At 41.1% G+C, this 20,611-nt stretch overlaps 1 protein-coding gene across 4 annotated transcripts in view; it reads right to left on the bottom strand.

Annotated features, from left to right (window-relative positions):
* IPCEF1 (interaction protein for cytohesin exchange factors 1) overlaps positions 1-20,611 on the bottom strand; it is a 102,056-nt gene that overhangs the window by 40,038 nt on the left and 41,407 nt on the right. The window contains exons 3-6 of one of the 4 annotated variants that reach the window (XM_019550054.1): positions 17,967-18,003; positions 17,154-17,323; positions 7,399-7,472; positions 2,660-2,731 (exon numbers count right to left, since the gene is read on the bottom strand). In XM_019550054.1, coding sequence (XP_019405599.1) covers positions 2,660-2,731; positions 7,399-7,472; positions 17,154-17,323; positions 17,967-18,003 — 353 coding nt within the window. Of the gene's footprint in view, positions 1-2,659; positions 2,732-7,398; positions 7,473-17,153; positions 17,741-17,783; positions 17,899-17,966; positions 18,004-20,611 lie in introns of those variants that run through there. The other 3 variants (XM_019550055.1, XM_019550056.1, XM_019550053.1) reach the window with 3 other exon arrangements.

Raw genomic sequence — 20,611 nt, 5'->3', positions numbered from 1 at the left:
AGTTTACATGCCTTGAGAGTTTCACATTCCTTTCTGGAGTCCTAAGAGCGATTAACCATCACTCCTTCTATTTCTTGGCATACAGTACTGCTCCCTGTTCTTCTAACAATGTGGGTAACATGTAATAATATAGACATTTAAAGCTTTGGGTCATGAGGGGGAGACTTACTGCATGGGAATGGGCTTCAGCTGATGCTTCATTTATCCACTCCTATATTTAAAACTTTAAGATTGTTACTATTTAAACCATTTAAATCTGATGAAAACTTTAGGCAAGACTGTTTATAGTTGCATCAGTTCAACTGAAGTGCATTCCTGAGCATTATGTCCCCCTCATTCTTTTAAGCTGGTATATCATTATGCCTGCCTACATCCTATATTAGTTCAATATGACTCACAGAAAGTGGTATATTTTAAAACCCGGTATAATTTTTTGTCTATCCACACTCTAAGTTGCAAAAGGTACCAAATAATTCTATAGCAATTTACATTTCCAAAAACACACAACTATTCAGCCTTTTCCCTCCTACTGTGAGGTCAAAATGCATTATTAGCCAATTTTTCCAGATAGGAAAAACAGAGGCAAAGAAGTTAGAATAATTTGCCAAGGATCACACCGAAGTTTAGAGTCAGAACCAGGATTTAAATCCTGACCTTCTAGCCACCACAGGCCATTGTACCCCCAGCGGTCAGCTGCTGAGTGGGGGGGGCAATGGGTTAGCGTGTGGCCGGATGCCAGGTGAGGTGTAGCGTGCAGCCGGACATCAAGCAGAGAGGTAGGGATGGTGTGTGGACAGGTGGGGACAGAGCGCCACCACCACCTCCCAGAAGCAGGGGGAGGGTGGGGCAGGAAAGCTCATCAGGCTGGAGTGAGGGCAGTGGCGCCCCTCCATCAGGCTGGGGTGCGGCGGCAGCCACCACTATGTGCAAGCTTCCCCCCCCTGCAGAGAGTGCCACAGCCCTCGCCCTGTCCCAGCCCTACTTCTGGAAGGCGGCAGTACTCCATCTCTGCTCACCCTGCTTGTACCCGCTAAGGCTGGACTAGTTTCCCCAAGGGTACACATACCCCTGGTTGACAACCCCTGGTTTAAGCCTTCAGATCATGATACTTCTCAGAGAAGTGGTTTATTATTTCTGAAGAGTTTACATAGTTCTGTACAGATATATAAAAGCAGCATCCCTACCTTAAATTGCATAAAACTTAAATTGGTCATGGCATAGAGAATATGAATTATATGCAACTCAGACAGCATAAGATGCAAAGCTAAGTCAAGAGCGAGTGAAATATTTGTGTGAACTGTTTGTTGACCTTGTTTTATTTGCTGTTCATTAGGATCCATGGCTGTGTGTAGACAAAATGACAGGCATGGGTGCACAACACTTGAAAGCGGGTTAAATGCTTTTGCACCACTTTAATGGTGTCAGTGTTTGTGTGCTTCAGCGGTGTATTGTGCATTAATTCCAGCCACTGTAGGAAATTTGGCGGTGTAAGGCACCTAAAATGACTTGGGGTGCAGCAAACTAAAACTCCTCCTCCTTCACTCTCTACGGCCACAGAGCAAAGCACTGGGCTGTGTGCAGCTCCACACCTCCGTAGGAAGCCCTGCAGGCAGCCTGGCAGCAGCCCAGGAAAGCAGCTCTGACCAAGAAAAGCAGTGAGCCTGATCTCTCCCCCCACTCGGAGCCTGCCTGCCTGACCTGTGCAGGGGCCCGGTGCTTCCTTCTGCGGCTGCAGTGCCCCCCAGGACCACCCAAGCTGGGTGCCTGCAGGCTGGTGCCACCTGCGGGGGGTGGGGGGAAGGCGGGAACTGCTGCCATGGAGGGAAGCACCAGCCCCACGGAGGGAAGCTCCACCCACCAGCAACTCCCCTTCCCTCTCCGCCAGAGAGGCAGGTAAGTCAGCAAGGTTTGTGCATGACACAGGGGTTTAATCAGCCCTAAATTAAAGCGGTGTTTTTTAAAACCCACCACTTCAATTTAGGGGGCCTCATTTCATCTACATATGCCCAGGAGTGAAGTTTTATTCCTACAAATGTTCTTAGACACCAAAATTGATTTAATACAAAAACATAATTAATTTTGTGCTAAAGTAAAGATCTTGGCACACTGAGAGCTCTTTACAGATTTTTAGCTCCCCACTAAACAATTCAAAATACTGAAAAACATTTCAGAAGTGAAACAGAACCACACCAAATTTGATGAGCACTCCAAGCCCTCTTAGAGATAGGAACAAAAATATTCTTTTATTTTGCCCCATAATTTAAGTAAATCTTAAAACTTTAAAACTCTTTGCCTGATATTTACCAAATTTCCTAGAAACTCTCTACCCTAATAGTAGATGCAATATGCAAAGTTTCAGAAAGGTTTATTTTTGTAAAAGTTGAGAGAGTCAAATGAAAAGTAGGCTTATAATGAGATCTTAATTCCAGCCTTAATTATAGAGCATAGACTGCTACCACTAGAGCACAGATGTTTATTTTGAATGTGTGTAGACATTAACCACAGCAACAGCCACACATGAAAAAAACCCCACCAAACTAAAAATATCCCAGAATTACAATTGCTACTTTAAAGCTAAAGAATCCTTAACTATGCAAAAAGAATGGTTTTAGATTGTTCTAAACAGAATTAGAGAGGTGGTCAAGTTGCTCTTACTTACATGTTCATTTCCATCACATTCTCCGCTGCAAAATAAAATGTCTTGATCTGTGGGTGGTTGATCTTAATAGCACTTAAGGAAGGGGAAAAAAGACATACATTTTATATTCATATGTATGTGTACACATATATACGAACATACACAAGAAAAAAAGAACTGACGTAGTTAAGACCATACGATTTGAGAGAATAACTTATCCCAAACATAGCACTTGTATACATTCTAGTATATTAATAAAGATCGAATAATCTACCAATTAACTTAGCTCCTTTCTCAGAATCCTGTGCCATTTTTAAATCAAGCTGTAAGGGTCACATCATTCTAGTAAATGTAGAAAGAACACTGGGTCAAGAGAGCTAAAAGATAAACTTGCATACATTTCTAGCATATTAATATTTTGGCTAAGTACAGACAGTCAAATAGCACAAGGCTGAATCTATTCCACTTTTGCAGGTTAGTCTAAGATGTGTAGATTATACTGACAAGCAAGTGAACAGATATTCATTCTTGATTCTGGAAATGCAGCCAGCCATGCCAGCCATGGCCCAGGCCAGAAGCCAGAGGGTGCTAGAGCACATCTCCCTGCTCAGCTGGAGCAGACAGCTTGAACCAAAGCTAGTCTACCCACCCTGCAAGAAGGAAAGAGGAGGGAGTGTGCAGGAGAGGTGCAAAGCATCCCAGGATGATGGGGGACTGTGAGTTAACTTGAATCTGGAGGGGATCTGGGGCAGAAGTTCAATACACTGTTCCAACCTAAATCAGTTAAGTCTGATACTACTTCCATCCAGGTTTATCTTAAACCAGTTTGAGCCATTCTCAAAGTGGTTTATGTGCACTGAACTTCTGTTCTGTTACAGATTTGAACCAGTTTCCGATCATTTATACCAGGTTCATGTGTAATTTCTGTCCCTAGCTTCTGTATTTCAACCCATTTTGGTGCCAAAGCATTGAGAAATAATAATAAATTCCTGTGACAATAATGTAATATAGTGTAATGTAATATGCAATAATATCAGCTAACTTAGCTATGGTCCATGCTTGGAAATAATCACAAACAATTCCTTAAGGAGATGCACCAACTAGAGAGAAAAAATTCAAATGCTGAATCCTCACATACTAAACATCCATCTCAATTCCATGCCATCTCTTTGTCAGAATAGTCAACCCATTTAAAAAAATTAAATGAGAGACTAAACATTCATAGATCTGAAACCTGCCATAAGGAACTGAAAATTGGTGTTGTTAGATGGCAGTTGGTGGCTTATGTGAAATGAATTGAACTCTGTCCAAACAGCATACCTAGACAGTGACAGAAAGCATGCATCATCAAACTCAGTGGGTGCATATACATGTGATGCTATGCTGCTGTAGCAATGCATTACAGTGACATACCATCAGTGGGCACAAAACTTGATGCCACAGCTATGTCGCCATAGCAATGCATTCCCTTGGTATAGTGTGCTGCTATGGCAACATAGCAGCTAAAAATTACTGTGCTGCTGGCACAGCGCAGTATGGGCTGTTACTGCATCATTATTTAGTACTTCCCAAAGGAAGTACTAAATGACAGTGCAGTAACAATGGCATCGTAGGGGCACATGTAGACATGCCCATTAAGTGACAAATTGAAAAAGAAACTTTCATCGATATAGACTGAAGTCACCAATTAAAACACTGGCAGGATGGCATTAAAAAAATAACACTTCAGTCATCATTTCTCCATCAGTTTTTGATTAAGTAGAGGATACCAGGCATTCTCTTCTCACAGTGCATCTACATGTGCAATTAATGTGCTTGAATAAACTCTGGAGCTCAGCGCCGGGCTCTTCCCAAGGGGATCGCCCAAGCTGGAGCCTGTTTGTGCTGTGGGCCCCAGTTGTGCTGCATGCGCAACAAAAGACACCACTGCTGAGCACAACTGCTGTCCCACTGCTGCTTTATTGCTCTGAGCTGCTGGTAGGGCGGCCTATGTCAGCCATGTGGCACCAGGAACAGAGGCGGGACTGGAGCAGGGCAGCTGCCGGGGAGTGGCACCGCATGACCCAAGCTGCCACTCCGGGGCAGCTGCCCCACTCCAGACCCACCTCCATCCCTGGCACCACATGGCTAACACAGGCTGCCCCCAGCTCAGGACCAGCAGCTAAGAGCAGTTAAGTAGCTGTGGGACAGCTGCGGTACTCAGCAGTGTCCCACAGCTTTTCTCCAGCGTGCAGCGCAATTGGGGCCCACAGCACAAACAGGCCTCAGGTTGCAGTGCAGCTCAGGTGAACACCCCAGGAAGAGACTGACCAGTGTGCAAATCCATCGCCATGCCTCCCCCTTGCCCTCTCAGGCTGCATGATCCCCCCTTCCCACACCCTGCTCATGCAGAGCCTGCCCCTGCTCCAGCCACACTTCCTCTCTCACTGCTGCTGCTGCTGCCCACACGGCCCAGTGTCTGGAGGGGGCATGTGCCCCCTGATCTGTGTGTGGCAGATGCGGCTCCAGCTGTGGGCTGGACTTCGTGCCCGAAGCTCCACTGCACCAGGAGCAGCTCAACACTACATGCCTCCTGCCCCTAGGCTGAGCCTCATCCCCTGCCCACCTGGCAGTGGGATGCACGTGGCATCAGGTCACTCCTGGACTAGCTGCAGTGGGGCTCTGGGCATAAAGCCCAGCCTGCAGCAGCAGCAGCTGTCTCTCCCCATGCATAGATCAGGGGACTTGTGCTCCCCAGGGCTTCTACTGGGGTGCATGAAGTGACAGGAACCCTGCCCCCCCCACGTACTTGGATGAGTTGCCTGGGCTCCGACCTTCACCTGACCCACCCAGCTGGGACCCCACTCACCCAGTGGCAGGGGACTGACCCACGGGACACCTGGTTCACCCAGCCAGGCCTGGCAACAGGGGGTGTGGGTCAGCCCAGCCATGTACGTCCTGCCACTCCCAATCGCGGAGCCTCAAACAGTCGATTTCAGTGTAGGTGGACTAGCCTCCCTGACTAAGATTGACTGCCAGGTGCTCCCCGATTGACTGGTAGATCGCGATCCACTGGTTGGTGACCACTGATGTAAATCTTTCTGCATTTTGAAAACAATATTATAACAGGTGCTCAATATGGAATAATGGAAGCTAGAAAAACTCTGAGAAAACAAAATGTAATTCTAGACTCATAGACTTTCCATATTCCTTAAAACTTCAAATCTAGTATTTGTCTGCAAGTCTACCCCAAGGTACTATCCATTGTTGTGGCAGACCTTAGGGAGGAAGATATTTTTTTAAAGGCCATAATAAAGGCCACATGAGACCTTCTCATTAATGTAATTGAATTGTGTTCAGAAACACCTGAAAGACATTGCTACATATGGAGTAATGAAAAAATATACTAGGCAGTTATATGTTGAAATTAAACAAGACTTCAAGTCCTGCACAAATGGATGTTTCCCTGTGACCTTCAAGTGTAATTTAAAATAGAGCTCATTGCAAAAATCTTGTCTAAAGAATAGCCTTCCTAACTATACAGGTGGAAAACAGTATTGTTCATATCATTATTGACTATCCCATTAAGAACATAAGCTGTTTTTTAGATAACTGCAACAAGAAAGCCCTTGAAATACTAAAGCGTTCTGCTAAAATATACTAAACTTACGTATGATACTGCACTACTGACTGGATTGTTTCTGAAATGGTTTTCTACATCCCTCTCTCGTTCTCAGCCTCCTTCCCTGAATATTTTATTACTTATAAAATGGACCTGCTCCAAAAGGAAAAGAGACCCCGGCCCAGTGTACCCTACAGCTTTATGGTTAGGCTCTGGTGAGATTCAAGTCCCTGTCCTGAATCAGGCAGAGTAGGAACTTGAGCTTCTCTCTCAAATCTCAGGTGACTGCCTTAAACACTGAACTACTGGCAATTCTGAAGTGGGTGTCTTTTCTCTTCCCTCATCATACCTGAGAAAGTTTCAAAAGGTGTTGAGCTGGCCCCAATGCAAATAGTAAAATATTGGAAGTTTCTACCTGGCTCTAATTATAAATCAATATAGATTTTACCACTGTAAGGTGCACTAAATTCACAATAACAAAACTTTGCACACTAACAAAATTACGCAAATTCCATGATAAACTTATTATTGGAGGCCTAGGTAAGCCTGATCAGGTTGAAGATGAGACTTAGAAGTCCATTCATGACATGCTTAACTACAGCTGGGGATTTTTGTGAATTATGAATATGCCAAAATACGCAGTTTTAAGGACAAACTAGGATGGAGAAAGGGTTTAAAGTCAAACAAAGCAATTGATAGATTTAGGTTAAATCTAACTAATAGTTTTTGGCTAAAAAATACGAGAGGAAAATTCATTAATGCTGAAATAAAATGTTTTATGCTAAAAAGGTCAAAACATTACCATTTATTATTTTAACGCTTTATTTATTATTTTGTCTCACATTTAAGTTAACTTTATGTTATCTAAAATGTAAAAATTGATAACAAAAAGGTTTTTTCATTTTAGCTCAAACCAAAATGAAAAAAAAATTGGGAGGGAGAAGGGGTTCATTTTATTGAAGAAAAAAAAAAGATTGGTTTCACCATTAACCTGAATTAGTAATATTTTGACTTTTTAGTTCAGCCACAAAGATTGAAAAATACATTATTGGCACATGTCTGTTCATGGCTTCCATCAAACTATCACCACCAAATCCAAATATAGCTTCTACTTTATATAATCTTATTTTTCATACTTGTAGGTGAACAATACACTTACTGCTTTTTTTTGCATTCAGTTGCTCGGTCCACACTGAAATCTGGCAGATTGATGAATCCTTCCGCTTTCTCTGCCTGCAAGAGAATAAGTCACATGCATTAACTCATGATCAAGTGCAGGACAGGGCTGCCTACCCAAGAATATGCATGCAAGTATACACTCCTAACAGCTTTTAATACTGTGCAAATTATTTGCTTCATGTCTGTGCAGGAAAATGAAAAACTTTCCTATAGGAACTACCTGTAATGCCAATTTTAGTGAAATGATACAAACTCTGCTATGAGTGACTGGCTATGGGTGAGAAGTAGACATAGATGTACACTCCCAATCATCAGAGCTGAAGAGGATATACAGCTAAAAAGATTACTCCTCCCTTCAGCATCTCTGAACTGGCCTTTATTCAGGATTTGTGACAAAAAAACTACAATATAGTCCAGTGTCAGCGATGGAAACAAATTTAAGAGTAATATTTAGACCCATATCTGAAAAGGATTAAAACTAAAGCTGAGCTGGGGAAATGCACGTGCCTTTGTAATGATCTCTCACAGATACTGCCACATATAACAGTTATCTGAGCCTCATGTAGGCAGTGTGGGAAATGAAACTCAACCTTCAGCTCAAAAAAAGAGAAGCCACTTACCTAAGCTGAAAGAAAAATGTCAATATATATCAGTAGGAGTAAGAGCTATATCCTCTTTTCAGGCATGGCCTTTAGAGACAAGGTCCGGGGAGTACACACTTTTTCTGATTTGACATTCACTAAACAGATGTGGTGCAAAAACATATAGAACCCTTCTTAAAATAAAATATCTCATTTTCTAGATCTATCTTTATTTACCTATCTAATGTTAGAGCAGCAAATAATTCTAGGAACAATATGAAAGTCCAAAAGCCTGATCTCCCAGTGAAATTAGGTAAGCAAGCATTTAAGGCTTCATTTTCAAATTTGCTCATCCTTGGCCAATTACTGGTAACTGTAATGGAAACAGAATCGGACCAATTGCAAACATTTTTTAAAGTACCACCTTACCTGAATTGCATACACAAATTAAAGCCCAGAAGCTTACTTTAATAAGTATGGCACTAAGAATAAAAAGGTCAAATCAGTATTCAAACCCTGACTCTTTATGATGACTTTATGGCTAAGTACAGGCAGTCAAAAAACCAGAGGCTGAATTAATTCAATCTTTGCAGGTTAGTCTAAGCTGCATAGATTGAACTCATAAGCAAGTGAACGGACATTCACTTTTGATTCCAGAAATGCAGTCATATGCCTGCAGTGGCCGAGGCCAGAAGTCAGGGGGTACTAGACCATGCCTCCCTGCTTGGCTGCAGCAGACCGCTTGGGCCAACGCTAACCTGTCCACTGTTAAAGGGAGGGGGAGGTTAAGAGAGCAGTACGAAGCATCCTGGGATGCTGGGAGACTGTGATTTGAATTGAATCTGGAAGGGGTCTGGGGCAAGATTCAATAAACCAGTTTAATCTAAACCAGCTAAGTCTGATACTACATCCATCCAGGTTTATCTTAAACCGGTTTTAGCCATTTTCAAAGTGGTTTATATGCACTGAACTTCTGTTGTGTTACAGATTTGAACCAGTTTCTGATCACTTATACCAGTTTATGTACAACTTCTGTCCCCGGCTCAGAACTGTCCCCCACCATCTCATTGGGTAGCAATATTAATCAAACCAGCAATGGTCCAGACAGCTCAGAGCATAGGGGGAGAAGCACATGCCTGAAAATGCTTCCTCTGCCTCCCACTAGCCAGGGGGGGTGTGGGAGAGGGAGGTAGGGGGGCAATGTTGGCTCTATTCCATTCCCATTAATTTCAATTTCCACGTTTCATGGGGCTTCTGGTCCTCTCTGGCTACCCCCAAAGACCTCGTGTCTCTCCATTTATTGTGTTGAAGACATGCTTTTTCCGGTACTGCAGGCCTAATCAATCACTTTTGGGGGTGATCAGAAAGTAATTTTTTCATGTTTGGCCAAGTAGCAGAGGCCAGAAGGGGGTTTCTGCCTTCCTTGAGGCATCATGGCATTAGAATAAGGTTCAAAGGAGTAGGGCTTGGAAATGTAATAGTAGAAATACATAGGACACTTACTTGATTGCAGCTCCCAGGCATTACAATCGTAAGAGTAAAATATTATTAATAAAATTTTGTTGCACCTTGCTTATTGTTGTGGACTGGGGTGTTACAGGCTAACGGGGTTAGTTCCCACAAATAAAAGACACTAGGCAAATTAGTGCACAAAAGATATTGTTGGACCTCGGGCCTGTTAGCTTATACAGTGTTCATGGAACAGCACCCTCTTCTAATACCTTCTGTGCAGCAGAGAGTATTAACCAGTGAGCAGTGGACTAGGCTGTAGGGAGCCCATATAAATGTCTGTGTAGTAGGAGGAAACCCGGAACCTTACACTGGATCCATTTCAATGCTGGTATATTAGCAAACGTGTCATGTGGGGTAAATCTATATCACTCAATTACAGTTCCAGAAAGCTCTGGGCTGAGACACACTATGCTCACTCTATGCACATACTACATCCTCAACTGGAAATAGCGCTGACATTTTAGTGGAGTACTTTATGTGCTCACCCAGTAAGCTCTGCTTATTGAACAGCTTATTAGTACACATGCAGTGCCACAGTAAGGCAATTATCTAACTTGGGTTCCGGAGATACCTTGTAAAGCATAATCGAGATATATCTTAGCAAGGAACTGCCTGTCACTACAACTGAGCAGTATAGGCATACCCGTAGTATCTTTCCCTAGTTCTGAGCAGCTGGAATACCATATTTTATCTGTCTCTTTTTCTCCGGCAAGGCCTTATAAATTATAGCGGATATAAACACTTCTCTTCTATGAAAGACAGTAAAGCAGACAAATAAATGTATCTATACATTCAGAGAAAACAGTGTGTTCATGTTATCCTGGTAATATCCTGAATTGTTTTATTTCCAATTTTTCACCCCCTCAGTCCTAATCAAATTATACTTCTGAAAACATACAGTATGTCAAAACAGCTAAACTATAGAAAGATATTTCAAAAACAGAAAATAAATCAGATATAGGAGAGGGTGAAGAAAGTTGGCAGCATCTTAAGTCACAGTGAACATGGACAAAACATGACTATAAGTGGTAGAGACTCAAAAAGAGCCTTACATTTTTATGCTTTCCAAGATTTAAACTTGAGTTGTTGAAGACGCTGAGAAAAAGATTAGTAGAGGGTAGGGGCTTAGCATCTCTGACAATCAGTTACATTCTAATTATCACTACTGAAGTTTGATAACACATGTTCAGTGGGCATATGTGTAGTCTGCACAAGACATCTCTAAATAAATATGCATTTCAGTCAGACCAAATTGAGAGCTCTGCTAACAAAACAAACAAAAAACCTTCTCTCTTATTTTATTATGATTTTAAGGGATTTTTTTTTTTTCAATCATTCAGAGTGACGGAGGAAAGTTTCATTTTGCTGTTGTTGCTGTTCTATTTTTTGTTTGTTTGTTTTAAATGAGGAACATTGGTCTGCTACTGCTGTTTTTTTCCTCTGTATTATATTTTTAAATTGTTTATTCAGAATGCCCATGGCCCAGGTTTGGCTTTTCTGTCATTTTTTTTAATGTTGTAACTAATTAATTAAGAGAAAAATATCAAACATAAAAATGAAAACCAACAAGTTCTATTAAAAATCGAATATATCAGTTGGATAAATCTCACCCTGAACTAATGCCTTCAACCCAGAAACTAGGGTGAAAAAAAGGGAAGAAATATAGGAAAGTCAGTGAAAGAAAAGGGTGTCCAGTCACTTGCTGGCTATTGAAAAATTAGAAAGAAAGAGCACAGGTTTATCGTCTGAAAATCTTTGTCACCTACAGTGCTAAATACAATAAACACCCTGAATTTACCTTTGTATTCCTCGTACCAGCCTCTAACAACAAATGACAAAAACTCTATACAAAAGCTGCATGTGGTATCAAAGCAGCACAGAACAAACTGTTGTTCTTGGGTATTACCACTGGCTTATCAAAGTGAACCTAGAGGCCTTGGTTTCTTTATTCCATCCACCCACAATTGACATACACAACATTTTTTTAAAATAGAGATGAAGAGGGTTTTAAGAAAGAACAGCTCAAATCCCCACTTCACTTACCAAACACACCCACACCTCAATAAACCAAAAGTTTAAAAGTAGAAAAGACAAAACTCTGCAACCCCACAAAGTGTTGGGTAGCACCTAGCATTTATCTGTATTTACATTGTTTATCCAATATAAATTAATCAATAAATGTATAGCACCTTAGTATGTACATTCTTATAGATTTGAGGGGTCAGTGAGAGCTTTCCTCTTGGTAAATTTGTTGTAATAACATCTGCCCATGGCCCCTAAAATGTCAGCAGGAGGTAATAACTTTTCTGTCACTAGTCACATAACCCAGTTACAACTCTAAGGTGAAAGGTTTCTCCTTTAAAAGATTATTGCACAGCATCCACTGGGGCTAGGAGTACAGTTTAAATACAATTAGCCAGAACAAGAGTTAAGGATAAATACTGAGAGTATATCACCACCTGCACTCTCTTTTATTTTATTCATCAAAAGACACCCCATATGTCCGTAAGTGAGGGCACCTGAATTAGGGGCAGAAATGACACATAAACTGGTATAAGTGATCAGAAAGCAATTCAAATCTGTAACACAACAGAAGTTCAGTGCACATAAGCCACTTTGAAAATGGCCAACACCAGTTCAATATAAACTTGGATGCAGACTTAACTGATTTAGGTTAAAGTAGTTTATTGAACTGATTGCCTCCAGATTCAAGTTAATGCACAGTGCCCCATCATCCGAGAATGCTTTGTACCCCCCCCCCAAGTCCCCCCTCCTCCCCTCCCCTCTAAACAGGATGGGCAGACTAGCCTCGACCCAAGCTGTCTGCTCCAGCCAAGCAGGGAGGCATGCTGTAGTGCTCCCCTGGCCTCTGGCCTGGGTCACTGCAGGCCTGTGTCTGTATTTCCAGAATCAAAAGCAAATGTCTGTTCACTTGCTTATGAGTTCAATTTACACAGTTCAAACTAACTGGCAAAGACTGAATCAATTCAGCCTTGGGCTTCTTGACTGTCTGTACTTATCCCTGATCTCCAAAAGTTAGTCCAACAATTCTCCCAACTATACAGTTGGTCCAATAAAAGACCTCACAAAAAACTTTGCCTCTTGACATTTCATGTCTACGCTCGACTGCAATAATACTCCAACACTCCATGGTACCCCATGACACAATCACTGATATACCTTTTAAAGCTATAGAAGAGAACCTGATTTTTGTCTCTACCCTGGAAACAAGATTTGTTATCCTTGAGACAAGCCTTTTATTGGTTGATTAGTTCCTCTACTTTCCGGTGTACCATATATGATAGACTTGGGATGAGAGGAGAGTCTAGCATCAACATTAGTTCTGCTGACCTTTTCTTTCCCCTATCACAAGCAGAAGTAATAATCTGCTCAACAGGTTTCAGTATGAGTCCTCCAGACTATACCAAAAACTGCTAGGGGGAGGCAGAACCAGGCCATGTCCCTTTTACAACTTCGTTTTTGAGACATCAGGTAAATAGAACATCAATGATAAGAAGAAACCAAGGAATAGATGTGTGACTCACAACTGAGTCTGAAGCTCAGTCTGGATAAACTCCAAAATGCCTGGACGCTATCAGAATAATTTATTAAGTTTTCTCTACCTTATTCACAAACCAGATGTCTTTTCCACCCAACCAGGTCCTTCTCAGTTCCCCAGGTTAGTCTGAGGGTATACCTGAACAGTAGTCAAGCTAGCTAAAGTACCAACAGCCATGAAGATGAGATAGCACAGGTTGTAAAATCTTACTAAGACCATGGCTTTTTCTTTATTATTCATTCCATCCAGGAAGAGCACACACCAATTGCAGATGCTTCTTCAGCCTGATAAAGTGTATTTATACCCAAAAGTTTGCTAAGAAGAATTTTTTCAACTATTTGAGTTGGTCTAATAAAATAAAATATCACATCTCTCCAAAGAACCTTGTCTGCCTATGTTCTTAGACCAACACGGCTACAACGGCTACCCCTGTACTAAACCCAGGGATACATATTCAGGTTGCTCGCTCACACAGTTGTGTAGGTTGCCACATCTTAACTGCAACTGAGATCACACTTCTGACAATACACTTCCTATTAAAATTGCTACACTGTTGTCCTCAAATCTCACTCCAAGTATCCCTGATTGCACTTCTTTCTCTTTTCCTTCTTCTGTATAAGACCCAAGACACCTAAAACATAAGGACAATAGCCAAACCAACAGGAATTTCAGGAGCCTTAGAAGTTCCAAGATAGATCAAAACTGAAAGCTAAAGGTCCACCGCAGGTTGTAAAGAATATGCACCCGGACCTTGGAAAATGTGGATTCAATTACAAATTCCACCCGCGGCTTATTATTCCTCAGCTCTTCTAAAAAATGGCAGTGTCCAGTATCTTGCTGTTGCTATGCTACAGTTACCAGTGTCTGGTCAACGCTTGTTTCTACAAAAAGATTTACAAAACAAACACTCTTGCTTCTTACAGTAAAGACCCTGGACATGAAGAATGGGAGATAGTCCATGTAACTAAACTAAATTCAGTCATTTGAGCTCTACTCCGGACTCCCCTCACCACTCATAATTGATATGTCAGTGCCCAAGAGGACCTGCCATAAGATAACTTGAGCTGAGTGTTTAGAAGCTGCAGTCGGGAGCCCTTCTGCTGCATACACATTGCCTACCAAAGAATCGCCGTCCTACTCTGTTGAAATTGTACAATATTTTACTTACTGACAGTGGAAGAAGCAATATACTCTCTCCCCTTTAGAGTGAACATATTGGATCTAATTTTAACCCCAGTTGCATGAGTGGAAGGCAGAAATTCTTCTCTGCAGAAAAAAGAATTTCACCAGCTTAAAAACTGGTCTAATGCAGAAGTGCAACCATAACACCTTTTAGTAAAATCAGGAAAAATTGGAACAATCCTATGAGGTGGCCCAGAGCATGACCCCTTTATTCTGCTTCACACATGTACAATGACAAGCAGGAGTGATTAACTGTCAGAGAAGGGGGCAATATGCACTTCTCAAAATAAACCAGGGAAGGAAAAAAGTCACTCACTTATAAAATGCGATAGGCCACATGCATCTCAAGTGTAACTGAGTGACCTGCACCAGGGCTGGTTTTGACCTAATGAATGTGACATCTCCTATCTCTTCATAGTTACTATGATGCTGCCGCATACTACATTTATTCAGTGGCTGTATTTTAAGTTCTCCAACGTCACATAAATTCCATTCAGCCTGTTCCATAAAATAATTTATAAAAGTGAATAAAAGCTAGGAACAAATAGATTATTTTACAGAAGTAAAAATAACTGATTAGTGGTCCTCAAGACTCCTGGTATAAAGCCATGGGTTATTTTAACAAACTGAGGGATGCTAGAGTGGGAGGACATATTTAAATTTCAAATTGGCAATATGTATTTTGATTGGTTAATATTAGTTGGGATTCTGTTGCTGGCCCTTCCTGGATTTTATTTAACTGGGAGTCACTTTAGTGTGGATTGAAAGGAGAAACATGTTTTTTCCCTGGTGGTTGCTGCCCCATGGTGCAATATGACCCATTCTTAAGAGAGGGGCCTGATCAGACAAAGTCAAAGAGGGAAACTGAGAACAGCTCCAGCTGTAATATAAAACTTGTGTTCCTATTGCCATCCCCACTTGTATGTATGGTTTTCTTTCCTGCCTTATTTCCCTCTCTCTCTGATGTAACCTGTTTAAAATCTGGCTTACCCTCCACTGTCAAAACATAGTTTACAATACTGCTATGACCTTGTGCCCAGAGTAGCAGCTAAAAGCATAACTGTAAACTGCAGTTCAGATGTCCTAAATCATGGTGGTTGAAAAGAGTGTGTACTGGGCCTGCATTTCTCCAGCATCAAGGCAAGCAAGAGTCAGCAGAGACAAAAGCCACTTTTTCTATCTTTGTCACCTCTTCCTTTCTGTGTGTGCTTGCTTTGTTTTGTCTAAAAAGGAAGCAGGAACAGACTCTGTCAACACCACAAACAGCAGTTCCAGATTGCCTCAGAAAATATCTTCCTTTTTCCCCAAAAAGGACAGCTAACACAATCTTTAAATACCTTGGAAAAAACTGTCAAACACAGCTTTCTTCCTACTTTATAGCCGAATGGGGAAAAGAATACAGGATCCTGTTCAAATAAAAAAGTCTTATTTAAATATTTTGTATTTTTTCTGCAGTTCGGGGTGAAAAAGACTCTAATGTTGATTGTAACATTAAATATCATTACAAATTACTCAACGCAAAACCCCAGATCACTCTCTACTGTTTAGATGTTGTAACAGTGAATGAGGGTTTCATTAGCATTTTCTCCTTGCCATCCTCTTTTCAAACAATGGCTAGTTGAGCACTTAGAAAATCCTATATATGTTGACAATTAAGCATTTAGGATGTTAGTTCTTGTCCATGAAGATGTTAATAGTCACCTAATCCTCTTAACTTCCCAAATTTTGGACTTCCTTAAAGCAGGTATCCATAGCAAACTAAGGTAGGAGCTTTGGGGCCAGATCTCTGGACACTTATGTACAAAAAGAGTAGTACGTGCAAAATCCTAGCTCTACCTAGTGAAGCAAAATCACAAACAATGTGATATAATTTCAGTTGCTCTCCAGTATCTACAGTGCCCTCACACACAAGCCATAGATTTTCATTAAAAATCTAGGTAAAGCATCCACAAAACATCTTAGCTCAAAAGCACCAGGGCTGGGTAAATCTGTTGCGCTGCAGGTCACCTGACGGTACATTTCAGCGAGACTCTTGTGTGGGATTCCATCTTTGCTTTCTGACAAGTATTTTTGTTGCTCATTATTTCAGTTGATCGCAGGAATCCAAGGGCTGCTTGGTGTCTCTGGCACAATTTGCTTTCACAGTCCCATTGTCATGGAAGCAGGGCTGCTGGCAAGGACTGATATGCACCAAGATATACTGGCTTGTTTGAGGGAAAACTCATCTGATCTGAAAGCTGGCTGTTGCTCTTGGAAGGGCACTGCACTCCTGCTGGTCTGTCTCTCTATCACTGTCACATCAGCAAATGGACTACAAATTCATGAGACACACAAGACAGCCTAATTACAGAGCACTGAATGCAGCAACAGCAAGACAAGAGCTAACATAATCATGAGCTGGCAAAGCAATGACACCTGCTTCCCTCTCAAATCATTACAAGAGCTAAAGACAGGTCAGATGCAGTTCATGCTGGAGGTGGGGGAAAACTGACAGTCCTCCTATGAAAATTAAGCTAATAATTCAGCTGGTGAGAACAGAAGGAAAGGAGAGTACGCCCCCACCCCCAACCCATTTGAATCAACATTAAAGTAAGCCCTTATGGTAAGCATCTGGCAAATACCTTCCACTATTTAAACAACAAGGAAACCTGAAAAGAGCACATCTTAAAGGAACAGATTATGCAACAAGTCTGTGTTTCCCGAGTGCTTCTAGAACTAAATAATGAAGCAGAAAGAGGACAGAGCCTGTCCATTTTACAAGAAATCTCATGGCTGATAATTAATTCCAATGATTTATATATCTCCATTTATATTTCAGTTTGGCCCCAACCCTTCTTTTTTCCTGGTACCAGCAGTCCCTGCTTAAGTCACTTCAAAGAGGTAGAAGCTTATTGTACTCACCAGTTGGCTGCTGTACCAATATAACGATGACCCTTTCAGTACAAACCAGAACTTTTTCCATTTGTTGCCAATAAAAGCTCCTTTCTCCTTTTTCTTGTAGAGCCATCCCTGGCAATCCAGTAGTCCCAGTTCTTTACATGATATCCTCCGTCGACTCATTATACAAATCCCTGTGCACATAAAATAAATATTTTGCTTATTTAAACGTGCATTACTAAATAAATTAAAATGCTTATTAAAGGTATTAGTCTGCATTTGCCATATTATTAAGTCATCCAAGTGTCTCTTTAAATGCACGTTAAGTCATTCAGTTTTGTCTTATGCAGTAAATACATTCATTTAGAAAACATTATCATGCACAGCTATAAAAAAAACGATATTCTCAGAAAGCAATTACTGACTACACTTAGCATAACTGTACACAAAGATAACATTAATGAATGTAAAATAAAATGCACTAGGTAAACATGAATAGCACCCTTCACATAACTGCATTAGGAAACAATAGATCTATTTAAGTCACAGCTAGTGAGGAGTAGCATCCAACTAATGAAAAGCAGGGTCTGTGTATGTGCATGCCTCTCTCTCTCTCTCTCCCCAAAATCCCCAGCTCTGTCTCTACTGACATACCACAAGAGCTTAGCCCAAATGAAAAGCATGTCGTCATTTTGTCAGAATCAGTGCAAAAATAAGCAGAGTTACAAAGCGGTGGATAAAACCCACTGACTAAACAGTGGCACAAAAACCTCAACCTGCCATGAACAAGACACACCGGTATAAAAACAAATGAAGAACAAGAAAAGATCTCATTACCTTGACTTTTCTTTCTTGTCTTTTGACGCAAGGGAACCTGCAAGAAATGCAGGAAGGAAAGAAAGAGGAAATTTCAGATTGTGTTGCAACATTTGCAAAGACAGGGGGGAGGACACTGAAGGTGGTGTTGCTGTGTGTGTGTGTATATACGTAGGACGGAATCTAAAACTCACAACTAGTGGGAAGGTACTAGCTGAAGCATAAAATATGTTAATTAAACTTGCTGAACATGTACTTGAGCGAGAAGAAATGTAACACTATTGTATACGTATCTATCTACTAAGGCTTCCTGTTTGGCACCCACAAGCAGTTTGTCCTTTGGTATGTGTTTTTGCTTGAATTAAATAGTGGTCTATGAAGTTAAAAAGTTACACCTGCAACGTTTAAGCCTTATTAACACTTTAATCATCATAATTACCAATATGGGGGGAGGGTGTCTTAAATATTTTATTGTTTTTTGAGCACGTGTTTTACAGGCACAACTGCAGATAAATGATGAAAAAGTTATTGTGCTTCATCCCTTTTTATTTCTTGTACTCATGAAGGGGAAAATACATATTCTATAAAAGGTTGATAAAATGTATTGCAAGGAGGAAGCTTCTGTGTCATAAAATAGCAAAAACATAAAAATTATTTGGCAGATCTTCATAAATGGAATGACTAAATTTGCTTAAAGCTTTATGTCTCCCCATGTGTAATTAGTCATACCAAAAACAGTATATTTTAATTTAATGCATTAATTTGTATAATGTACATACCCATATATTTATCTTGGATTAAAAGTTTTATATGGAAAATTAATTTTACTTACTCTCATTTTCTCTATTTTATGGTAAGATTAAGAAATGAGAATGAGAACACAGGCTATTAGGAGTCAGAAGTCCTGAGTCCTGGTCTGCTGTGTCTCCTTGCCTCAGTTTTTCTATCTATCCTTTTAAAAATACTCAGTTCTTTAAATTAAAAAATTTTATCTTGGCACATGGAAGCAATGAAACATAATTAGCAGAGGTGATATCCACCTGATAAAATGTAAAGCTATGTTATGAATGAACATATTGTATTCTTCATAGATTTCATAGACATTTGAGCTGGAAGGGACCTTGGAAGATCGAGTCCAGCCCCCAGTACATGTTCTTCTGACTGAAGAAAAGTAGAAGGCAGGGTAGATTTGTACTTTATAGACTAACCAAAGTAGCTAGACAGAAAGAACAACAGAATGATGCATAAATAGATAGATAAAAAGATAGATACATCCGGTCAATCAAGCTTTCATGAGCTCATTGGGCTTTGCAACAGACCCAGATGTGGAACAAGAAATCATTCACAGACATATGTTAAATATGTTTTAAACAGGGATTATCGGTTCTGATCCCACTACCTGGATTAGCTTTTGTGACCCCTTTGTTCCTAATTTATTGCTCGGCCCTTGTTACAGATTGCCCTTTGAGCTGCTTAAATGTTAATCAGCATTAGTGCTAACTCAAGTTTGGAGGAGTCACACCTTAAAGCTAAAAACCTTCTCTGACTGTCCCCCACTTACACAGCTATGAGTTGCCACTGTAGGGCTAGTGAGCCAGGACAGGCTTCTATCTCTGCTCTAGGTAGGGTGTGAGAGATGCGTTGGAATGGTAGGGGCGGGAACATGAAGCTGAGAGGCACAGGAGCAATGGGATGGATGTGAGTAATAAAATGGCAGGTGGAAATGAAACGAGGGTGGGGGAAGGGTGGTAAAATGAAGCAAGTCAACCACTGAAGGATAAAGTAAAAAGAAGTAAAACCAAAAAAAAATTAAAAAGAAAAAGAAATAAAGAAGAAAAAAATTAAAGGTCTCAAGTCTTAATAAATTGGAATTTGGGATTGAAATATGGAATTTGCTGATTGTCTTCCTGAAGTAGCTAGGAGGTAGAAGCAGTGATAAAAGACACTTTTTGGGGAGCTACTGCCCCTGCCCAGGGAATGAAGCCCCAGCTCATGGGAACCCAATCCAGCCCTCTACATTGTTCTCCCTGCCCCACCTGCTCTTGACCCCACTCCTGGACTTGTTCATGCTCTGTGACTTGGCTCGCTGGCACATGGTCTACAGACTGCTCGCACAGGCTTGCACCCAATGGGGTAGGAACATCATGCCTCTGGGGGCAAGAGGGGGAGTTGACTTGGTGCCCATGGACAGTAGAGTTCAGGGAGCTGAACAGCTCTCCACTTAGAACAACCCTTAGGAGGGTTGGGGAGATGATACTGCATCCTGGGATGCTGGAGGACTGCAACTTGGGCATCTTGTCTGTGAAGAGTGGCCACACATTAATGAAACACAAGCTGGGTAACACAGATCAAAGATAAAGCTGTCCTGGAGTGGCATAACATTAAGCTGCCTAAAGTGTGCTTAAAACTAGTTTCAGGTGTTAATTCATGGACAATCAGGTATTAAGAGTTCCAGAAGCTGCCTAAAATTAATATGTAACAAGGTCCCTTGTTTGTTTGTCTTTCCCAGTGCTGCCTACCTTCTTCCACCCTCCTTTCTAATTTCTCTCTCATAATTCGTCTTTCTGTAGGTCCTTTCACAGCATCTGATGAAGTGAGCTTCAACTCCCAAAAACGTGTGCTATATATAATCTACTTTGTTGATCTATAAAGTGCAAACCTATACT

The sequence above is a fragment of the Crocodylus porosus genome, unplaced genomic scaffold (assembly GCF_001723895.1).
Source record: "Crocodylus porosus isolate Cpor-Errol unplaced genomic scaffold, CroPor_comp1, whole genome shotgun sequence".
Taxonomy (NCBI): domain Eukaryota; kingdom Metazoa; phylum Chordata; order Crocodylia; family Crocodylidae; genus Crocodylus; species Crocodylus porosus.
Note: the sequence above shows the minus strand (reverse complement) of the source record. Positions and strands in the feature narration are given on the sequence as shown.